This window comes from Somniosus microcephalus, chromosome 8 (genome assembly GCF_052327205.1).
Source record: "Somniosus microcephalus isolate GS21.2 chromosome 8, FLI_Smic_1.0, whole genome shotgun sequence".
In the NCBI taxonomy this organism is placed as follows: Eukaryota; Metazoa; Chordata; class Chondrichthyes; order Squaliformes; family Somniosidae; genus Somniosus; species Somniosus microcephalus.
In genome coordinates, this window is record NC_140994.1 from 246,362,927 (window position 1) to 246,380,612 (window position 17,686).

The following is a 17,686-nucleotide window of genomic DNA, read 5'->3' on the forward strand; positions in this document are numbered from 1 at the left end:
ATTAAAGGAATATGGGCTACGAGCTAATCGCCACAAGTGCGAGTTTTTCCAGAAACAGATCTCGTATTGCGGCCACGTCATCGATGAAGAGGGGTTACATAAGTCCCCTGACAAGATAGAGGCAGTCGTCAAGGCTCCAGCACCGGAAAATGTGTCACAACTGAGGTCGTTCCTCGGGCTGGTGAACTATTACCACAAGCTCTTACCAAATTTGTCTACGGTATTACACCCGCTGAACACCCTACTGCAAACAGGGGTACCATGGAAGTGGGATGACAAACGTAGATGAGCTTTCCAGAAGTATAAAGAATTGATCACATCAAAAGAGGTGTTGGCCCATTTCAACCCAGCACTACCAATTCGTTTGGCATGTGATGCATCACCCTATGGCATTGGAGCGGTGCTGTCGCACAAATTCACAGGCGGGTTGGAGAGGCCAGTAGCTTTTGCGTCTCGGTCATTAACCTCAGCCGAGCGCAACTACGCCCAGATTGACAGGGAGGCCCTCAGCCTAGTATGGGGAGTAAAAAAATTCAACCACTATCTGCATGGACAGAAGTTCACCTTGCTGACTGACCACCAACCACTTGTCTCCATCTTTAATCCTAAGAAGGGCGTGCCAGTAATGACTGCACAGCGGTTACAAAGATGGTCCCTGTTTCTAGGGGCGAATCAATATGAAATAGAATATAAAGGCACGAGACAGCATGGGAACGCTGATGGACTATCGCGCCTGCCACTGCCTACTGTGGAGGAAGCACCAGCAGTGGACCCTATCGAGATATTTTATTCGTCGCTAATTGAACGATTGGCAGTAACAAACGTGGATATAGAGAAGGAGACCCGCAATGATCTGACGCTGTCACGGGTATATGAATTGACAGTGAGGGAATGGCCAACACATGGCGACTCACTGTTGCCAGAATTCTCATCCAGAAGAGAACAGCTGTCAGTATGCCAGGGGACAGTGATGTGTGGATCCAGAGTGGTGATTCCACCCAAGTTAAGGGAGAGAGTGCTAAATGAGCTACATGAAGGTCATCTGGGGGGAGTGAAAATGAAAAGCCTAGCTAGGGCTTATGTGTGGTGGCCGGGAATCGATCAACAAATCGAAGACCTAACTAAGAGCTGCTTAGGATGCCAGAAGATCCAAAATGCACCACCACATGCCCCTCTACACCCATGGGAGTGGCCCTCCTCTCCATGGCAACGGGTGCACATTGATTTTGCTGGTCCATTCATGGACTCAATGTTCTTAATAGCAGTGGATGCTCATTCAAAGTGGCCTGAGGTGATAAAGATGTCTTCAACCACTACAGAGAAAACGATTGCAGTCCTACGGACCATATTTGCCAGAAACGGTTTGCCAGAGCAGATCTGCTCTGATAATGGACCACAGTTTGTGTCTAATGAGTTCCAAAAATTCATGAAAAGGAATGGGGTAAGGCATTATACATCTGCCCCGTATCATCCAGCCACCAATGGATTGGCTGAGAGGTTCGTACAAACCTTTAAGAAGGTGATAAATGCCATGTGCGACGAGGAAATTCCACTACAGCATAAGATGGACAATTTCTTATTAGCCTACCGAAACGCGACACATGCAGTTACCAACCAGACCCCGGCCATGATGTTCTTTAACCGAAGGTTGAGATCTCGTCTGGACTTGCTCAGACCAAATGTGCGAAGAAATGTTGAGGACAAACAATTCCAGCACATCAACGAGAAGCCGACAAGGAGCTTCAATGTAGGGCAACCAGTCTTGGCCCGGGACTATCGAACAGAGAAGTGGCAACCCGGAACGATATGTACAAGGCAGGGGCCATTAATGTACATAGTGGATGTCGGGGAGAACATTGTGAGACGCCACGTCGATCAGATCTTAGCATCACAGGAATGTGTCAACCCCATGTCTCGAGTACCTGGGGATGAACCCGACATACCGGTAGCGTCTACTTCAGACCCAGTAGCAGTGGAACCCGATGAACTACCCGATGAAAGGGGGTCAGAATCGCCTCTGCACCAAGAACAAGAACCTCCGGAAAGGCGCTATCCCAAAAGGGTCAGGAAGCCGCCCCAAAGACTGAATCTATAAATGGACTTTTGTTATTGAATGTACATGTAAAAATGTAATTGTTATTTGAATATTAAGGGGGTATTATTAATCTAAAAAGGGAGGAATTGTAGTGTACGTGCTTTAAGTCAGAACTACTTTTTACAGCTCCTGTATACTATAGTACCGGCAGTGACCACACCGGTATATAAGCTGTGCGCATGCCTCTGTACCCCAGCCTAGAGATTACCCTCCTCCAGTAAAGACCTGTTATTTGTTTATGTACAGCATCCGTGTAATTATTTATCCACTGAACCACGGATCTAACAGCCTGGGCTGGGGAATTTTAGCTATGAGGAAAGATTGGATAGGCTGGGGTTGTTTTCTTATGACAGAGGAGGCTGAGGGGAGAATTAATTGAGGTGTATAAAATTATGAGGGGCCTAGATAGAGTGGATAGGAAGGACCTATTCCCCTTAGCAGCAGGGTCAATAACCAGGGGGCAGAGATTTAAAGTAATTGGTCGGAAGTTTGGAGGGGATTTGAGGAGAAATCTTTTCACCCAGAGAGTGGTTGGGGTCTGGAACTCACTGCCAAAGACTGGTAGAGGCAGAGGCCCTCATCACATTTAAAAAGTACTTGGATATACACTTGAAGTGCCATAACCTCCAAGGCTACGGACCAGGTGCTGGAAAGTGGGATAAGGGTGGAGAGCTCTTTGTTGGCCAGCACGGGCTGGACGGGCCGAATGGCCTCGTTGTATGCTGTAAATTGCTATGATTCTAGGATCAGCACGCTGGGCGGGCCGGCGGTGATGGCGCGGTGAGTTAGATAGAATTACACAGCATTTACAGCACAGAAACAGGCCATTCGGCCAATCCTCTCAGCCCCAGGACATCGCTGCAGGAGTTCCTCAGGGCAGTGTCCTCGGCCCAACCATCTTCAGCTGCTTCATCAATGACCATCCATTCAACATAAGGTCAGAAATGGGGATGTTCGCTGATGACTGCATAGTGTTCAGAGCCATTTGCAACTCCTCAGGTAATGAAGCAGTCCATGCCCCGCATGCAACAAGACCTGCACAACATTCAGGCATGGGCTGATAAGTGGCATTTAACATTTGCACCAGACAAGTGCCAGGCAATTACTATTTCCAAAAAACGAGAGTCCAACCACCTCCCCGTGACATTCAATGGCATTACCATCGCCGAATCCCCCATTATCAACATCCTGGGGGTCACCATTAACCAGAAACTTAACTGGACCAGCCACATAAACACTGTGACAACAAGAGCAGGTCAGAGGCGAGGTATTCTGTGGTGAGCGTCTAACCTCCTGACTCCCCAAAGCCTTTCCACCATCTACAAGGCACAAGTAAGGACTGTGATGGAATACTCTCCACTTGCCTGGATGAGTGCAGCTCCAACAACACTGAAGAAGCTCGACACCATCCAGGACAAAGCAGCCCGCTTGATTGGCACCCCATCCACCACCTTAAACATTCACTCCCTCCAGCACCGGCGTACCATGGCTGTAGGGTGTACCATCTACAAGATGCACTGCAGCAACTCGCCAAGACTTCTTCGGCAGCACCTCCCAAACCCGCGGCCTCTACCACCTAGAAGGACAAGGGCAGCAGGCTCATGGGGACACTACCACCTCCAAGTTCCCCTGCAAGTCACACACCATCCTGACTTGGAAATATATCGCCGTTCCTTCATCATCGCTGGGTCAAAATCCTGGAACTCCCTCCCTAATTGCACTGTGGGAGTACCCTCACCACACAACTACAGCAGTTCAAGAAGGCAGCTCACCACCACCTTTTCAAGGGCAACTGTTTAATCTGGGAGCTAATGTGAAGGGCATTGACAACAAGGTGTGCCCGCTGTAAAGCTGATTTCCCCTCCAGGGCACTCAGTGACTGATCTGTGCGGTCTGGAGTCCTCCACCTAGAGTCAGCTGTGTCTCAGTGGCAGCAATCTCACCTCTGAGTCAGGAGGTTGTAGGTTCATTTCCCACTTGAGGGACTTGAGCACATAATGTAGCCAAACACTTTGGCGTATTACTGAGGGAGTGCTACACTGTCCGATGGACCATTGTTCAGATGATATGTTAAACCGAGGCTCTTTCTTCCCATTTCGCTGGACGCTAAATATATGGCACTATTTGAAGAGCAGAGGAGTTCTCCCAATGTTCTGGCCAACATTTATCAGTCAACCAAAACCATTGTTGTTTGCGGGAGCTTACTTTGTTCAAATTGGCTCCCATGTTTCCTACATTACAACAATGACTACGCTTCAAAAGTACTTCATTGGCTGTAAAGCTCTTTGGGACATCCTGAGGTCGTGAAAGGCGCTAAATAAATGTTAGTCTCTCTTCCTTCCTTTCTCCCTGCAGCCACTTGCCTGTTTTGGCCAGAGATCCACTTCAGACTAGAGATCACATATTTCTTTTGTTATTCGTTCGATGTGGACATCGCCGGCAAGGCCAGCATTTATTGCCCATCCCTAAAGGTGGTGGTGGTGACCAATTCAGTGGGCAGTTAAGAGTCAACCACATTGCTGTGGGTCTAGGAGTCACCTATTGGCCAGACTGGGTAAGGGCGGCAGATTCCCTAAAGGATATAAAAGAAAGACTTACATTTATATAGCACCTTTCACGACCACCGGACATCTCAAAGAGCTTTACAGCAAATGAAGTACTTTTAGCGTGTAGTCACTGTCGTAATGTGGAAAACGTGACAGCCAATTTGTGCACAGCAAGCTCCCACAGACAGCAATGTGATAATGACCAGATAATCTGTTTGTTATGTTGATTGAGGGTTAAATATTGGCTCTTCTTCGAAATAGTGCCATGGGATCTTTTATGCCTACCTGAGAGAGCAGACGGGGCCTTGGTTTAATGTCTCATTCGAAAGACAGCACCTTCAGCAGCGCAGCACTCCCACAGGGCTGCACTGGAGTGTCAGCCTAGATTGATGTGCTCTAGTCCCATGGAGTAGGACTTGAACCCACAACCTTGTGACTCAGAGGCAAGTGTGCTACCCATTGAGCTACATTAGTGAACCAGATAGGTTTTCTTTGACAATCGATAGTTTCATGGTCACCATTACTGACACTAGCTTTTTATTCCAGATTTATTTAGTTATTTGAATTTACATGCCTCAGCTGCTGTGGTGGAATTTGAACTCATGTCTCTGGATCATTAGTCCAGGCTCCTGGATTACTAGTCCAGTAATATAGTCACTATGCTACCATTCCAAATAGGCCAGAGGAAGCCTTTCTATTGCTTTCCTAGGATATTATGGGGGAAAAATTCGGTTGCTTTGCGCCTCCTGTTAGCACCCTAAGAGGGCGCTAACGGGGCGCAAAGCAGCTAGCGCCCAGGCGCGGTGATGTTAGCACCACTTGCGAAATTGACCAATCATTTTGCAGCGGCGCTAAACACTACAGCCATGATCTCCTGCACCCGCAGATCGTGACATCAGTCAAGCGTGCAACGCCCCAGTTGTGCCCTAGACCGGATATTGAGTCGCGCCCCCTGCCTTAACGCCTGCTGCTAGGAACGACAGGTAGAGGGGAACGTTTTCAAGTCAGGAAGGGGCTGGGGGAGCACTATTTAAAGGCGGACGCTTCCTGTCTTTTCTTATCGGCAAAATTTTTGGTTTTAATGCTGTCCTAAGTAGGTTTGTCCCTCAGCACCACTTTTGAGGTTCCTAAGTGCCGAGCTCTTTCCATGGGCCTATCCATTAGTGATTCTAACACAATTGCTTTTGGCCGAGATTCAAGGCTGCAATGAGCAGGGTGTGGTTGGCCAGCAAGATGGCCCCTCCCCTTTAAGAACTGGACGGCGCCAGTCTGTCTGGCTTCCATGGTAACTGAAATCGCCTGAGCTTCGGTAGCGTTCTGAGGTAACGCCTCGCTCCCTGACGTTTGCGCCTTAAGAGAGGTGTGTAGCGCCTGATTTCGCGCTCAAATCACCTCCGGGGCGATAAAGGCGAATTTTGCAGTCGGAGACGATAATTAGCGTTGGGTGCTAAACTTTGCGCCCGGCCGATATTAGCGCCCCAAAGTGGGCGATACTAACTTTTTCCCCCTAATATATAGAGCTAACCCCGAGTAACAGAGCTTCTGCGACAGTACATTGAACAAACAAGTACATATTATTGAGTTGCACTGTCTATTTATTCTGCATCAGTTTGTACCCGTGCTGCTGGTTATCGGTTTAAAACATAAACACATACTTGCGATTTCCAGATAATATGGGACTAAAACCTTGGGCCTGTTTTGTTGAAACAAAACACATATCCAGTTCCCTCTGTCTCTGTCAGCTTTCTGAATAATCAGTCTCAATGATTTCTCTTCCCCATTCTGTCCATTCAATGTTTTTTCTCCAAAAGTTTTGCCATCACTATGGGTCCAAACAAGTCTCATTGATTCAGTGACATCAGAGACAGAGCAGGTCAGGGTAACGGTGTCTCCCTCAGTCACTGCATCAGATGGTTCAGCTGTGACTGTGGAAACAAGAAAATCATTTAGATTTTAAACAATAATTGATAAATGATGACTGGCAACAACGGCAGCGTTCTGTCACCTACCTTTAACTGTGATTAGTGTAATGGTCACTAGTTTTTCTGAATCGACAGTTAATGTGTAATCTCCTGCATCAGCAAACAGCACAGGGACGATCTGTACAATGATGTTCCTGCCACGATATCTCCTTACTGAATTTATTCGATTCCCAAAGTACGTCCTGTTTAGATCGATACGATGGGGTCTGAAATAAGAAGCTATCTGTATCTCTTGATTTGGAGAGTGATGCGACTTCCAAATCCAGGCAGCTTCATGGTATCTCCAGAAAGAACGAGAATCATACATAAGGTGAAGTTCACTGTGAACTGTACTCGACCGATAGCACGTGTAGGCAGGCTGATGATGATATCTAGCTGTAATAGGAAAAGAGGATTTTGATTTTCGCACTGACTGTGATACATCAAAAAGGAACAGTAGATAAAATGCAGATTGAGTCTGCTTTTTTTCATAAATTCCCTTAAAATTGCATTATCACTTATAGCTTCATCCTCTCATTCAAAAAGTGCTGTTAAGTGAATAATAAAAGCGGGAAGGAAACGTGTTAAGATGTCTCGTTAACCACGTGTTATTAGGAATGCGCTTGTTAAACTTGCTTCCATGTAAAGAGTTGCTGCTTTACTAAACTTGGAAACAATTCAGAGAAAATGTTCCCACGGTGGCATAGTGGTTAGCACTGTTGCCTCACAGCGCCAGGGACCCGGGTTCGAATCCGGCCTCAGGTGACTGTCTGTGTGGAGTTTGCACATTCTCCCCGTGTTTGCGTGGGTTTCCTCCGGGTTCTCCGGTTTCCTCCCACAGTCCAAAGATGTGATAAATTGGCTATGATAAATTGACCCTTAGTGTTAGGGGGATTAAATATGTGGGGTTACGGGGATAGGGTGGGATATGTAGGGGTTATGGGGATCGGGTGGGATATGTGTCGGTGCAGGCTCGATGGGCCGAAATGGCCTCTATCTGCACTGTGGGGTTTCTGTGATTCTGTGAAAATGAGGGCCTGATTGTAACTGACCCTGCTTGGTTGAGACTGGTGGGCAGTTAAAATAACAGAGTGACTTACCCCCCCCCCCCCCCAAGTGATCCCGATTCCTTCCTGCCAGGTCCCTGTATTAATCTGCTCTTTCGAGCAGGTCAGCCACAGGAATCAGTGGGGTCCTGTTTTAAATATGCAGATTGGGTACGAAAATGTCATCAGGGCCCGATCCGAAATTTCAAGTTGAGGTGTGAGCGGGTGGGGGTTTGGGTGGGCGGAAGAGCAGCGTTTGCAAAATCTCCCGAGAGCAGGTTCCTGGGCCAGGCCAGGCCCAGAAGGTAAGTTTTAAACCTATTTTTCAGATTTCCTTGCAGGCCAGGAGGAACAGGTTTGCTCCTTTGAGCCTCGCAAGGAAGCCTTGGGCTTCCCTAGCTCCAGGCTCCAAACCCTTCCCCCTCCAATCGCGGACAACCCCCCCCCCCTACACTCCGGATGGTGACCAGACAACTCCCTCTCCTCCTCTGATCGCGGCCAGATGGTCGCCCCCACCCCCTCACCCATTTTCCGACTATTGTGGCCAGACCTGTCTTGAACTGCCGCAGAACGCTCCCACTGGTCCCCGGTTGCGCTCTCCTGGAGCAAATACCTATTCGCGCCCGCCGTCCAAGCTGTCAATCTGGCCGGCCATCAGGCAGGATCAGTAGGGCCTCCACATCCCCGGCCTTGCCGGGTTTTCCTCACGCTACCATGTTCCCCCCATTAAGAGTGTGGTCTGACATTCTAGTCAGGCGTGAGGAGGTGAAGCTGTCGAGGGATATGTGCACATGAGGAAGTCGAATGTGAACAACTTGTTTGAAGGTTTTCAAGAGACAAGGGATACACACTGCTGATTGTTGATCATCCCTCTTGTGAACTCTTGTACTCAACATCATGGTATTTTTGTATCATGAATGATAGCATTAAGTTCATAAAAAATAATTAAAAAGCTTTCTCAACAGCTTTCCAAAAGTAACAGTAATATTGTCATTTTTTTGTGTGCTTTTGTAGCGGTTCGTGTAGATCGCCACTAAATAAGAGAGTTTGACTTCGACGAACTGTTAACAAGTTGTTTATTTACAGGAACAGACTAATTACATCAGGTAAGATGGCAGGTAAGATGGCTGACTGTAGGAGCACCATGGTATAGGTCTTGTCCCAGCGGGGACTCCACGAGGACTGAGTTCGCAGTCCTGTGGGGAGCGTGATGACATCATCGCGTTTGTGTTGTGACGTTATCACGTTGTTCGCGTTTCCCGCGCTTAGGGCGTCACGTGATGCGCGTCGTTGCATTGCTGGCCGTTGAGGCCGAAGTCGGGAGGCCGGGCTGTGCCGGTGCTTGCCGCGGGAGCGGAAGTTCGCATCGCTCCCGTCGGCTGGCCGTTGAGGCCGAAGACGCTAGGCCGGGCTGTGTCAGCGGCCGTCCTAGAAGCCGAGTCGGGCCGACGGCCGTCGCACGCACGTCACGTCATACGTGACGTGATGTCATCATGTTAGGGTGAATCTTAAAGGGGCAACGGCCCCAACAGGTAAGTTAAAAGGGCAACGGCCCCAAAAGGTAAGTTAAACATACAGTAAGGTAAGTTAAAGGGAATTATGTATCTCAATGTAAGGGACAACCAGTGGTACCGCCACACTTTAATAATTATTATTGTAGATTTCCACAAATATTTTTCATCATAAATTCCCACTTTTTTTATGTTGGCAGATCAGCAGATTTTTAATAAACCCCTGCATTCTCCATGATGTATATGCACTGCATTTGTGATGTCATTACATGTCATGTGTCATGCATGGCACATACAACATATGTTAATGACAATGTCATGAATACAAAGAATGCACATCTCAGAAATCTCATTTAATCAGGAAAGGAAATGTACAACTTTGTAAATTAACAGTTGGGAGAATTTAACGGCACTGCCAATCCATTGACATCATTAGCAATATGAAGGACATTGTAGTGGTAAATTTCAGCAATGCTCAACTATAGCTAATCCAGTAACATTCTTCGATGTGACTGTGCATTAGTGCTGTGCTACATAGGCACTTGGGAGTATACTGTAACGCTGCATATTTGTAGTGGTAGTGCTCTATAGTTAGATAAGGACTAGCTCTTGATGATGGTATCTAGTGATATATTTGAGAGCATCTTTAGCTTCATCCCCATTTACTTTATTTTGGGATCTAATGAGATCTGCACTTCACTCCAAACCTATGTTTACACAGATCCTCCAAGAGAACATTGGGTCCACAATCTACAGTAAAAGCCAGACAGCAGCCATTAGCTCCCTCTGCTGTTCTGGTAACACTTGGAAACCAGTCATTTATTTCAATACCCGCTCCTAGGTAGATTTGGGCTTACCAGGATACACACGTCTGTTTCCAGTGATTACAGTGGTGCCATTTTCCTGCACTTCACATGTATACGGATTCCAATTCTTTGCTGCAACATTTCTGACTATCAGATAGACCGTGTTATTCAATCTGATCTGATCAGTGTTCCTTCTGCTCTGCTGAGATAAGTCTCTTGGTTTCCAGTGAAGACTGACTGTATCTGAGAGTCTGGAGATGGTACAACTGAGGGTGATGTCACTGCCCAATTCAGGCCTCTGTGAATCTGTCTCAACTGTAAAAACAGATAAATGACGTGTATCAGTGTTCAGAAAATACTATATTTACTGAAATATATTCATAGTTTCATTTTTTGGTAATTTTATTTACTGTAGATTGTGAAGAGGCTCTGGCCAATAGGAGAGTTTGTTAGGGACACGGTTCAATAACATTTACTAATGACACTCATTATATTGATCTGCGCTGTGAAGAGAACAGCGTCGCTGATTTGAATAATGGACTTGTCGCTTCTCTTTCCTTCTTGCACATGCTGCGTTTAACCACCTGCGATATTTGGAGCATTAAAAATATTGACCTAGAATTTCCTCAGAATGATGTGCACTGCCGTTACCCCATTAAAACAAACACGTGCGCCCACCCACCCCGATGGGCTGCAGAGGGAGTTACACGCGGGTTTCTTGGGTTGGCTCATTTGCATGCCCATTGGTGTAAAACCCGGGTAAAACGGGTGTAAGCAGCTGAACTGCCTGGACACATCCGTGCAGCCTTTAAAGGAGACAGTTCAGTCTGCACTCTGCAGCAGCAGACTGAGAGAGCAACAGTTATGAGAGGAACAGTGCTCTTTCTCTAGTTCCACTCCTTTCACTTTCATCTTACACTTGCATTTAAACTAACAAGAGACATAAAAACAGATTGTAAAAGCTTCAAATATATGTAAAAAGGGAGAGGTTAGTGAAAGTAAATGTGGGTCCCTTACAGGCAGAGACAGGAGAAATTATAATGGTGAATAAGGAAATGGCAGAGACATTAAACAAGTACTTTGTATCTGTCTTCACGGAAGAAGACACAAAGAACTTTCCGGCAATAGTGGAGAACCAAGGATCTAGTGAGAATGAGGAACTTAAAGAAAGTAATATTAGTAAAGAAAGAGTACTGGAGAAATTAATGGGACTAAAGGCCAACAAATCCTCTTGACCTGATGGCCTACATCCGATGGTTTTAAAAGAGTTGGCTACAGAGATAGTGGATGCATTGATTTCGATTTTCCAGAAGTCCCTAGATTCTAGAATGGTCCCCACAGATTGGAAGGTAGCAAAAGTAACCCCGCTATTCAAGAAAGGAGGGAGAGAGAAAACAGCGAACTATAGACCAGTTAGCCTGACATCAGAGGTAGGGAAAATGCTGGAATCTATTATTAGGGACATGGTAACAGGGCATTTAGAAAATCATAATATGATTGGGCAGAGTCAACGTGGACCTATGAAAGGTAAATTGTGTTTGACAAATCTATTAGAGGTTTTGGAGGGTAGATAAGGGGCAACCAGTGGATGTAGTGTATTTGGATTTTTAGAAAGCATTCGATACGGTGCCAGAGAAGAGGCTATTTCACACAATGTAGGAATAAATGGGTCATTTTCGGGTTGGCAGGCTGTAACTAGTGGGATACCATAAGGATCAGTTCTTGGACCTCAGCCATTTACAATCTATATTAATGACTTCAATGAAGGGACCGAGTGTAATGTTTCTAAGTTTCCTTACGATACAAAGCTAGATGGGAAAGTAAATTGTGAGGAGGATGCAAAGAGGCTGCAAAGGGATATAGACAGGTTAAGTGAGTGGGCAAGAACATGACAGATGGAATATAATGTGGAGAAATGTGACATTATCCACTTTGATAGGAAAAATAGAAAAGCAGAATATTTTTTAAATGGTGAGAGATTGGGAAATGTTGGTGTTCAGAGGGACCTGGGTGTCCTTGTACACGAACCACTTTAAGTTAACATGCACGTACAGCAAGCAATTAGGAAAGCAAATGGTATGTTGGCCTTTATTACAAAAGGATTGGAGTACAAGAGTAAAGTTGTCTTATTACAATCATATTGGTGAGACCACAGCTGCAGTGCTGGGTACAGTTTTGGTCTTCTTACCCAAGGAAGGATATGCTTGCCTTAGAGGGAGTGCAACAATGGTTCGCTAGAATAATTCCTGGGATAGCAGGATTGTCCTATGAGGAGAGGTTGAGGAGACCAGGCCTATATTCCCTAGAATTTAGAAGAATGAGGGGTGATCTCATTGAAATACATATCATTCTCAAGAGGCGTGACAGGGTAGATGCTGGGAGGATGTTTCCCCTGGCTGGGGAGTCTAGAACCAGTGGTCACAGTCTCAGAATAAGGGGTCGGCCATTTAGGACTGAGATGAGGAGAAATGTCTACACTCAAAGGTTTGTGAATCTTTAGAATTCTCTACCCCAGAGAGCTGTGGATGCTCAGTCATTGAGTATATTCAAGACAGAGATCGATAATTTTTTTGATATTAACAGAATCAAAGGATATTGGAGATAATGCGGGAAGGTGGAGTTGAGGTAGAAGATCAGCCATGATCTCATTGAATGGCGGAGCAGGCTCGAAGGGCCGAATGTACTACTCTTATTTCTTATGTTCTTATGTTCTCCCTCCTTTACTCTGTTACTTCTTTTAACTTTCCCTTTGTCTTTTCCCCTTTCTTACCGTTCCAAGCTTGTCTGTCTCTCTGTTCGCCTCTGTAACCATGGACAGGGAAAGGCATCAGCATTGGGATTGATGCAAATGGGCAAGTGACAGGAAGTCTCAGTGATGGCCGATCTATCTGATGGATGGCCTACAGCTGAATTTCTTCCCCATGGTTTAGAATATTTGGGAATAAAATACTGAATAGATCCTCGTGAGAGACCAGAAGTGCCTGGGACAGAGTGCTAGGAGGCATGGACAACAATGGGCGCATTAGGGCTCAGGTAGCACTGGTGGCAAAGAACCTGCTTCACGCTGTCATGGAGATAGGTTATGATTTCCCTATTCTGATATGTTAACTGGGCAATTTGCGCAGATTGAAACAGGAAATTCAGCTGGTAGCTTAAAAGGAGCTGATTTTTTTGAACCTACTATTGAATTGTTTTAGATTTTCTACCATGGAAAACAACCAATGGGAAAGCTCAACCATGCGTTTGTATTAAACCAATGCATTCTCTGCCATGATTCAATTGATAGCACTCTCTTGCCTCTGTTAGAAGTCCTTCTTATGTGTACATAACCTAGGCTGACATGCAGCCGTGTATTACTGAGGGAGCGCTGCACTGTCAGGGTTTCCACCTTTCGGATGAGACATTAAACCAAAGCCCTCTCAGGTAGACATAAAAATCCCAGGACACTATTTGAAGAAGTGCAGAGGAGTTTTCCCCAGTGTCCTGGACAATATTTATCCCTCAACCAACATCACTAAAACAGATTATCTGGTCATTATGTCATTGCTGTTTGTAGAATCTTGCTGTGCGCAAATTGGCTTTTTCTACATTACAACAGTGACTACACTTCAAAAGTTCTTCACTGGAGTTTTGGATTTCCCGAGGTCATGAAAGATGCTATACAAATGCAAATTCCTTCTTTGTATATCTAGAACATGACTGTAGTCTCATGACAGGCACCATTAATTAATATACAGATCGATATGGTTCAAGGAAAATATTTGAATTATTGATGAAGTAACAGAATCCAGATCTATTTTGCAGAAAATAAATTGCTGTACACACCATGCTACACTTTTTTTTAATGAGAGCAGTGCATTGGATGATGCAAATTTTGAATAATTACATATTTGGAAAATATCAATGTGATTAGACAAAGGCAACATGGATTTATGAACGGGAAATCATGTTTGACAAACTTACTGGAGATTTTTGAGGATGTAATGTGAAGGAATAAGCCATATAACCTATTCAGAAAAATGCTACCTTATGAAAGAATTCTGGTCTTATTAAAACATGACAAACTGGGTTTGGAAATTTAGAAACCTAACTATGAAATAGCTATGAAAGCATCCTGGCTATTGAGATAAGGTAGTTGTTGACCCTGAATAAACAACCTTATTGAAACAGAAGGTTAAAGGCTCCGGCAGGCTGAACCTTTCGGAATGAAACAATGGTTCACCCTAGATAAGGTGTTCTAATTTACACTTCGTAAAGAAGCACTTAAAAGTAAGAAACATCTGCCTTCGTAAAATGACACCAAGTAAAAAACACACCTGCCGTCACACCGTTTTTTATGGTAAACTTAGGACACCTAGAGAGAAGACATGATTCTGTAATGCTACCAGCTGAGGTGACTGTAAGAATTGTAGGGGTCAGCAGAAAAATGACTAGAGGTAATTAGCTTACATCAGCAGAAAACCTTAAAGGAAATACCACTGGAAAAGGGTATAAATATTGAACTCTCAAATGGGATAGTAGACTTCCGTTAAAGGGGCAAAGCGATTCTTGGCTTCAGAGGCGACTCTGTTAGTCTCCAAATCTTTGTACCTCAGGGATCAAAGGTATTTGATTTTGGTGGATATCCTGAATAGAACTTTAAGAACTGTAAAACTGTAGCGAAGTTAAGATTTGAAAGTAAGGTTCTCTGATAATAAGATTGTAAGCTTTCTCTTTTTGGAACTGTTAATGTTGCGATTGACTCACCAACTGTAAATTACATGTCGGTCCTTTAATAAATCTATATATTTTTAGAATTGTCTCACATAAGACTTCTGTATCAAAAACTCGCAAACTCAATCTCTGTATACTCTTTGGTGAGGAGTTGCAGAATTCTGGGGGAGTTTTCCAGACCCTCATAATATCTGGAATGTTACAGTCTCGCTAAACTTATTAAAAGTGCTATCTAGAGGACGGTAACATTTTCAGGTTGTTCCTTTCCTTTAGGGAGAGACAGTTCAGGCCTTTAGACCCAATTAAGCATCTTTAGGATTCGGCTACCTCAAACTTTAGCTGAAAGTGAACGTCTGAGAAATACGCCTGATCCCAGGTAGCCCTAAAGGGGCTAGGACTAGTAAATATCCCTTCAGTAACTGGTACAATAGATAAGGGAGAACCAGTGGATGTGGTGTATTTGGATATTCAGAAGGCCTTTGATAAAGTCCCACATAAGAGGTTAGCATGCAAAATTAAAGCACATGGGATTGGGGGTAATATACTAGCATGGATTGAAAATTGGTTAACAGACAGGAAACAGAGAGTAGGAATAAATGGATCTTTTTCAGGGTCGCAGGCGGTGACTAGTGCGGTACCGTAGGGATCAGTGCTTGGGCCCCAGCTATTCACAATATATATCAATGATTTGGATGAGGGAACCAAATGTAATATTTCCAAGTTTGTTAATGACACGAAACTAGGTGGGATTGTGAATTGTGAGGAGAATGCAAAGAGGCTTCAAGACGATTTAGACAAGTTGAGTGAGTGGGCAAATACATGGCAGATGCAGTATAACATAGATAAATGTGAAGTTATCCACTTCGGTTGGAAAAACAGAAAGGTAGAGTGTTATTTAAATGGTGATAGATGGTGAAATGTTGATTGTACGTGTGCTAATACTTATCACACTCACCTTTGATCCCAAACAGTTCGTACTGTTTCAGAATTGTGTTTCTGGGCTGTGTCTGCCGGCAGCTGAACAATCCTGCAAGCTCAAATCCAGGTCTTGCAATCCTCAGATTAAGGGTACCATTGACCTGATCTATCCTGTTGTGAATGTTTTGCATATCATTATGCTCCTTGCTCCATTGTACCGTCCACTCCGTATCTTCTCTGTGGAAAGTACCCAACTGCTTTGTGGTTTGTTGCCCAGAATGTGGTTTCCATTCCCAGATGACAGGGCCGTTTCCAGGAATGTCTGACCCATTTAGTATGAAGTCGTCAGTATTATCTAAAAAATAGACAGGATTTGGGTTTTCTGCAAGAAATTTAAAAAAATTAAAATCAAACAGCAGCTCCTTAATTCAATGTGTGTAATTAATAATACTGTAGGTAATTTATTTACAATTTGTAGTTAAATTTTTAATTCGTTCTGCAGTGATGTAACACATTCACAACCCAATAAGAAAAGAAATAAAAACAGAAAATGCTGGAAACACTCAGCAGGTCAGGCAACATCTGTGGAGAGAGAGAGTTAACGTACAGGAAACTTTGTGCTATCCAGCACCGACGGGACCGAGCTGCTGCCGTTGCCTCAAAACGGCCGGACACTCCAGAGTTAATGTTGAAAGATAGGAGATTTTTATCTCCGTATCTGACAACAAACAGCTTCTAAACACTCGGGTGTGGCTGCAAGCGTCTGTAGCTGAAGCTGTTGCTATAGCTACAGACCTTGCAGTGCTTGACTGTTCAAAAAAAGCAAAGAAAAGAAACCAAAAGAATAAAAAACGGCTCCTGATTTTTGCCGGTGGCTCCAGCTTGCCGGATGGTTCGCCTCCGGATAACTCAAAGTTCCCTGTATCAGGTCGATGACCCTTCATCAGAGGTCAGAGAGAAGAGCAGAACTTCTTCAAGGTGCACATTCCTGGAAGAGAAATGGCAGTGAATTAAACACTAATAAAGAAGAGACTTACATTTACACCGTGCCTTAACATGTCTCTCAGAAATGTCTCACATATACAGAATGGATCACTTTGAAATCGAGTGACTGTTCTTGTGAAAGCAGATACAGCAGGCCCTATTATGCACAGCAACAAATAGCAATGAGATGAATGACCAGATAATCCGTTTTTGGTTGCATTGATTGAGGGACCAAAGGCTGCCTATGAGATTGGGAGATCTCCTTGCTGCACTTCAAACAGTGCCACCTGTTTAACATGCACCTGCGCCATTGGAAACAGGGCCTCAGTTTGACAACTCAACCAGGGATGGATTCTTAAACATTGCAGCATTCCATCCATACTAAGATTATAGGTTGACATGCAGAGGTTTCCTGCCTCGTCCGCTGAGCACCAAAAAGAAGAGGCATGCCAGAAAAGCTGGCATCGGGGCTCACGCCATGAACTCCAGCGCAGTGCTGAGGGAGTGCTGCACTGTCAGAGGTGCCGTCTTTCAGATGAGACATTAAACCGAGGCCCCGTCTGCTATCTCAGGTAGACATAAAAGATCCCATGGCACTATTTCGTAGAGCACAGGAGTTACCCCCGGTGTCCTGGCCAATATTTAACCCTCAATCAACATCAGTAAAACAGATTCTCTGGTCATTATCACATTGCTGTTTGTGGGAGCTTGCTGTGCCCAAATTGGCTGCCGCGTTTCCTACATTACAACAGTGACTACACTTCAAAAAGTACTTAATTGGACGTAAAGCGCTTTGGGATGTCCGGTGGTCATGGAAGGCGCTATATAAATGCAAGCCTTTCTTTTACGAACAGAGGGTCTTCAGGAGTCCTGGGAGCACCCCAAATATCCAAGGAGCTATAGACAACGTCATGTTTCACTCTCCCCCACATAATCGTTAGGCCTCAGGGCTGTCTGGCTGCTGTTATCCCGCAACAACCATAAGGCTCCAATGCCATGTGGCATGTGCCAGATGAGGATTGGCCAATTGGACAAGGTAATGTCTTTGTTCCCCATTATAAATTCCCCTGATTCTGACTGCAAGGGACCTACGCTTGACCTCACCA

At 44.9% G+C, this 17,686-nt stretch overlaps 1 protein-coding gene across 3 annotated transcripts in view; it reads right to left on the reverse strand.

The window, feature by feature from the left end:
- Window positions 1-17,686, reverse strand: part of LOC147114255 (uncharacterized) — a 158,924-nt gene that overhangs the window by 107,268 nt on the left and 33,970 nt on the right. For all 3 annotated transcript variants that reach the window (XM_085995937.1, XM_085995938.1, XM_085995936.1), the window contains exons 2-5: window positions 15,634-15,978; window positions 10,017-10,280; window positions 6,651-6,998; window positions 6,297-6,566 (exon numbers count right to left, since the gene is read on the reverse strand). In XM_085995937.1, the coding sequence (XP_085852063.1) occupies window positions 6,297-6,566; window positions 6,651-6,998; window positions 10,017-10,280; window positions 15,634-15,978 (1,227 nt within the window). The remainder of the gene's footprint in view (window positions 1-6,296; window positions 6,567-6,650; window positions 6,999-10,016; window positions 10,281-15,633; window positions 15,979-17,686) is intronic.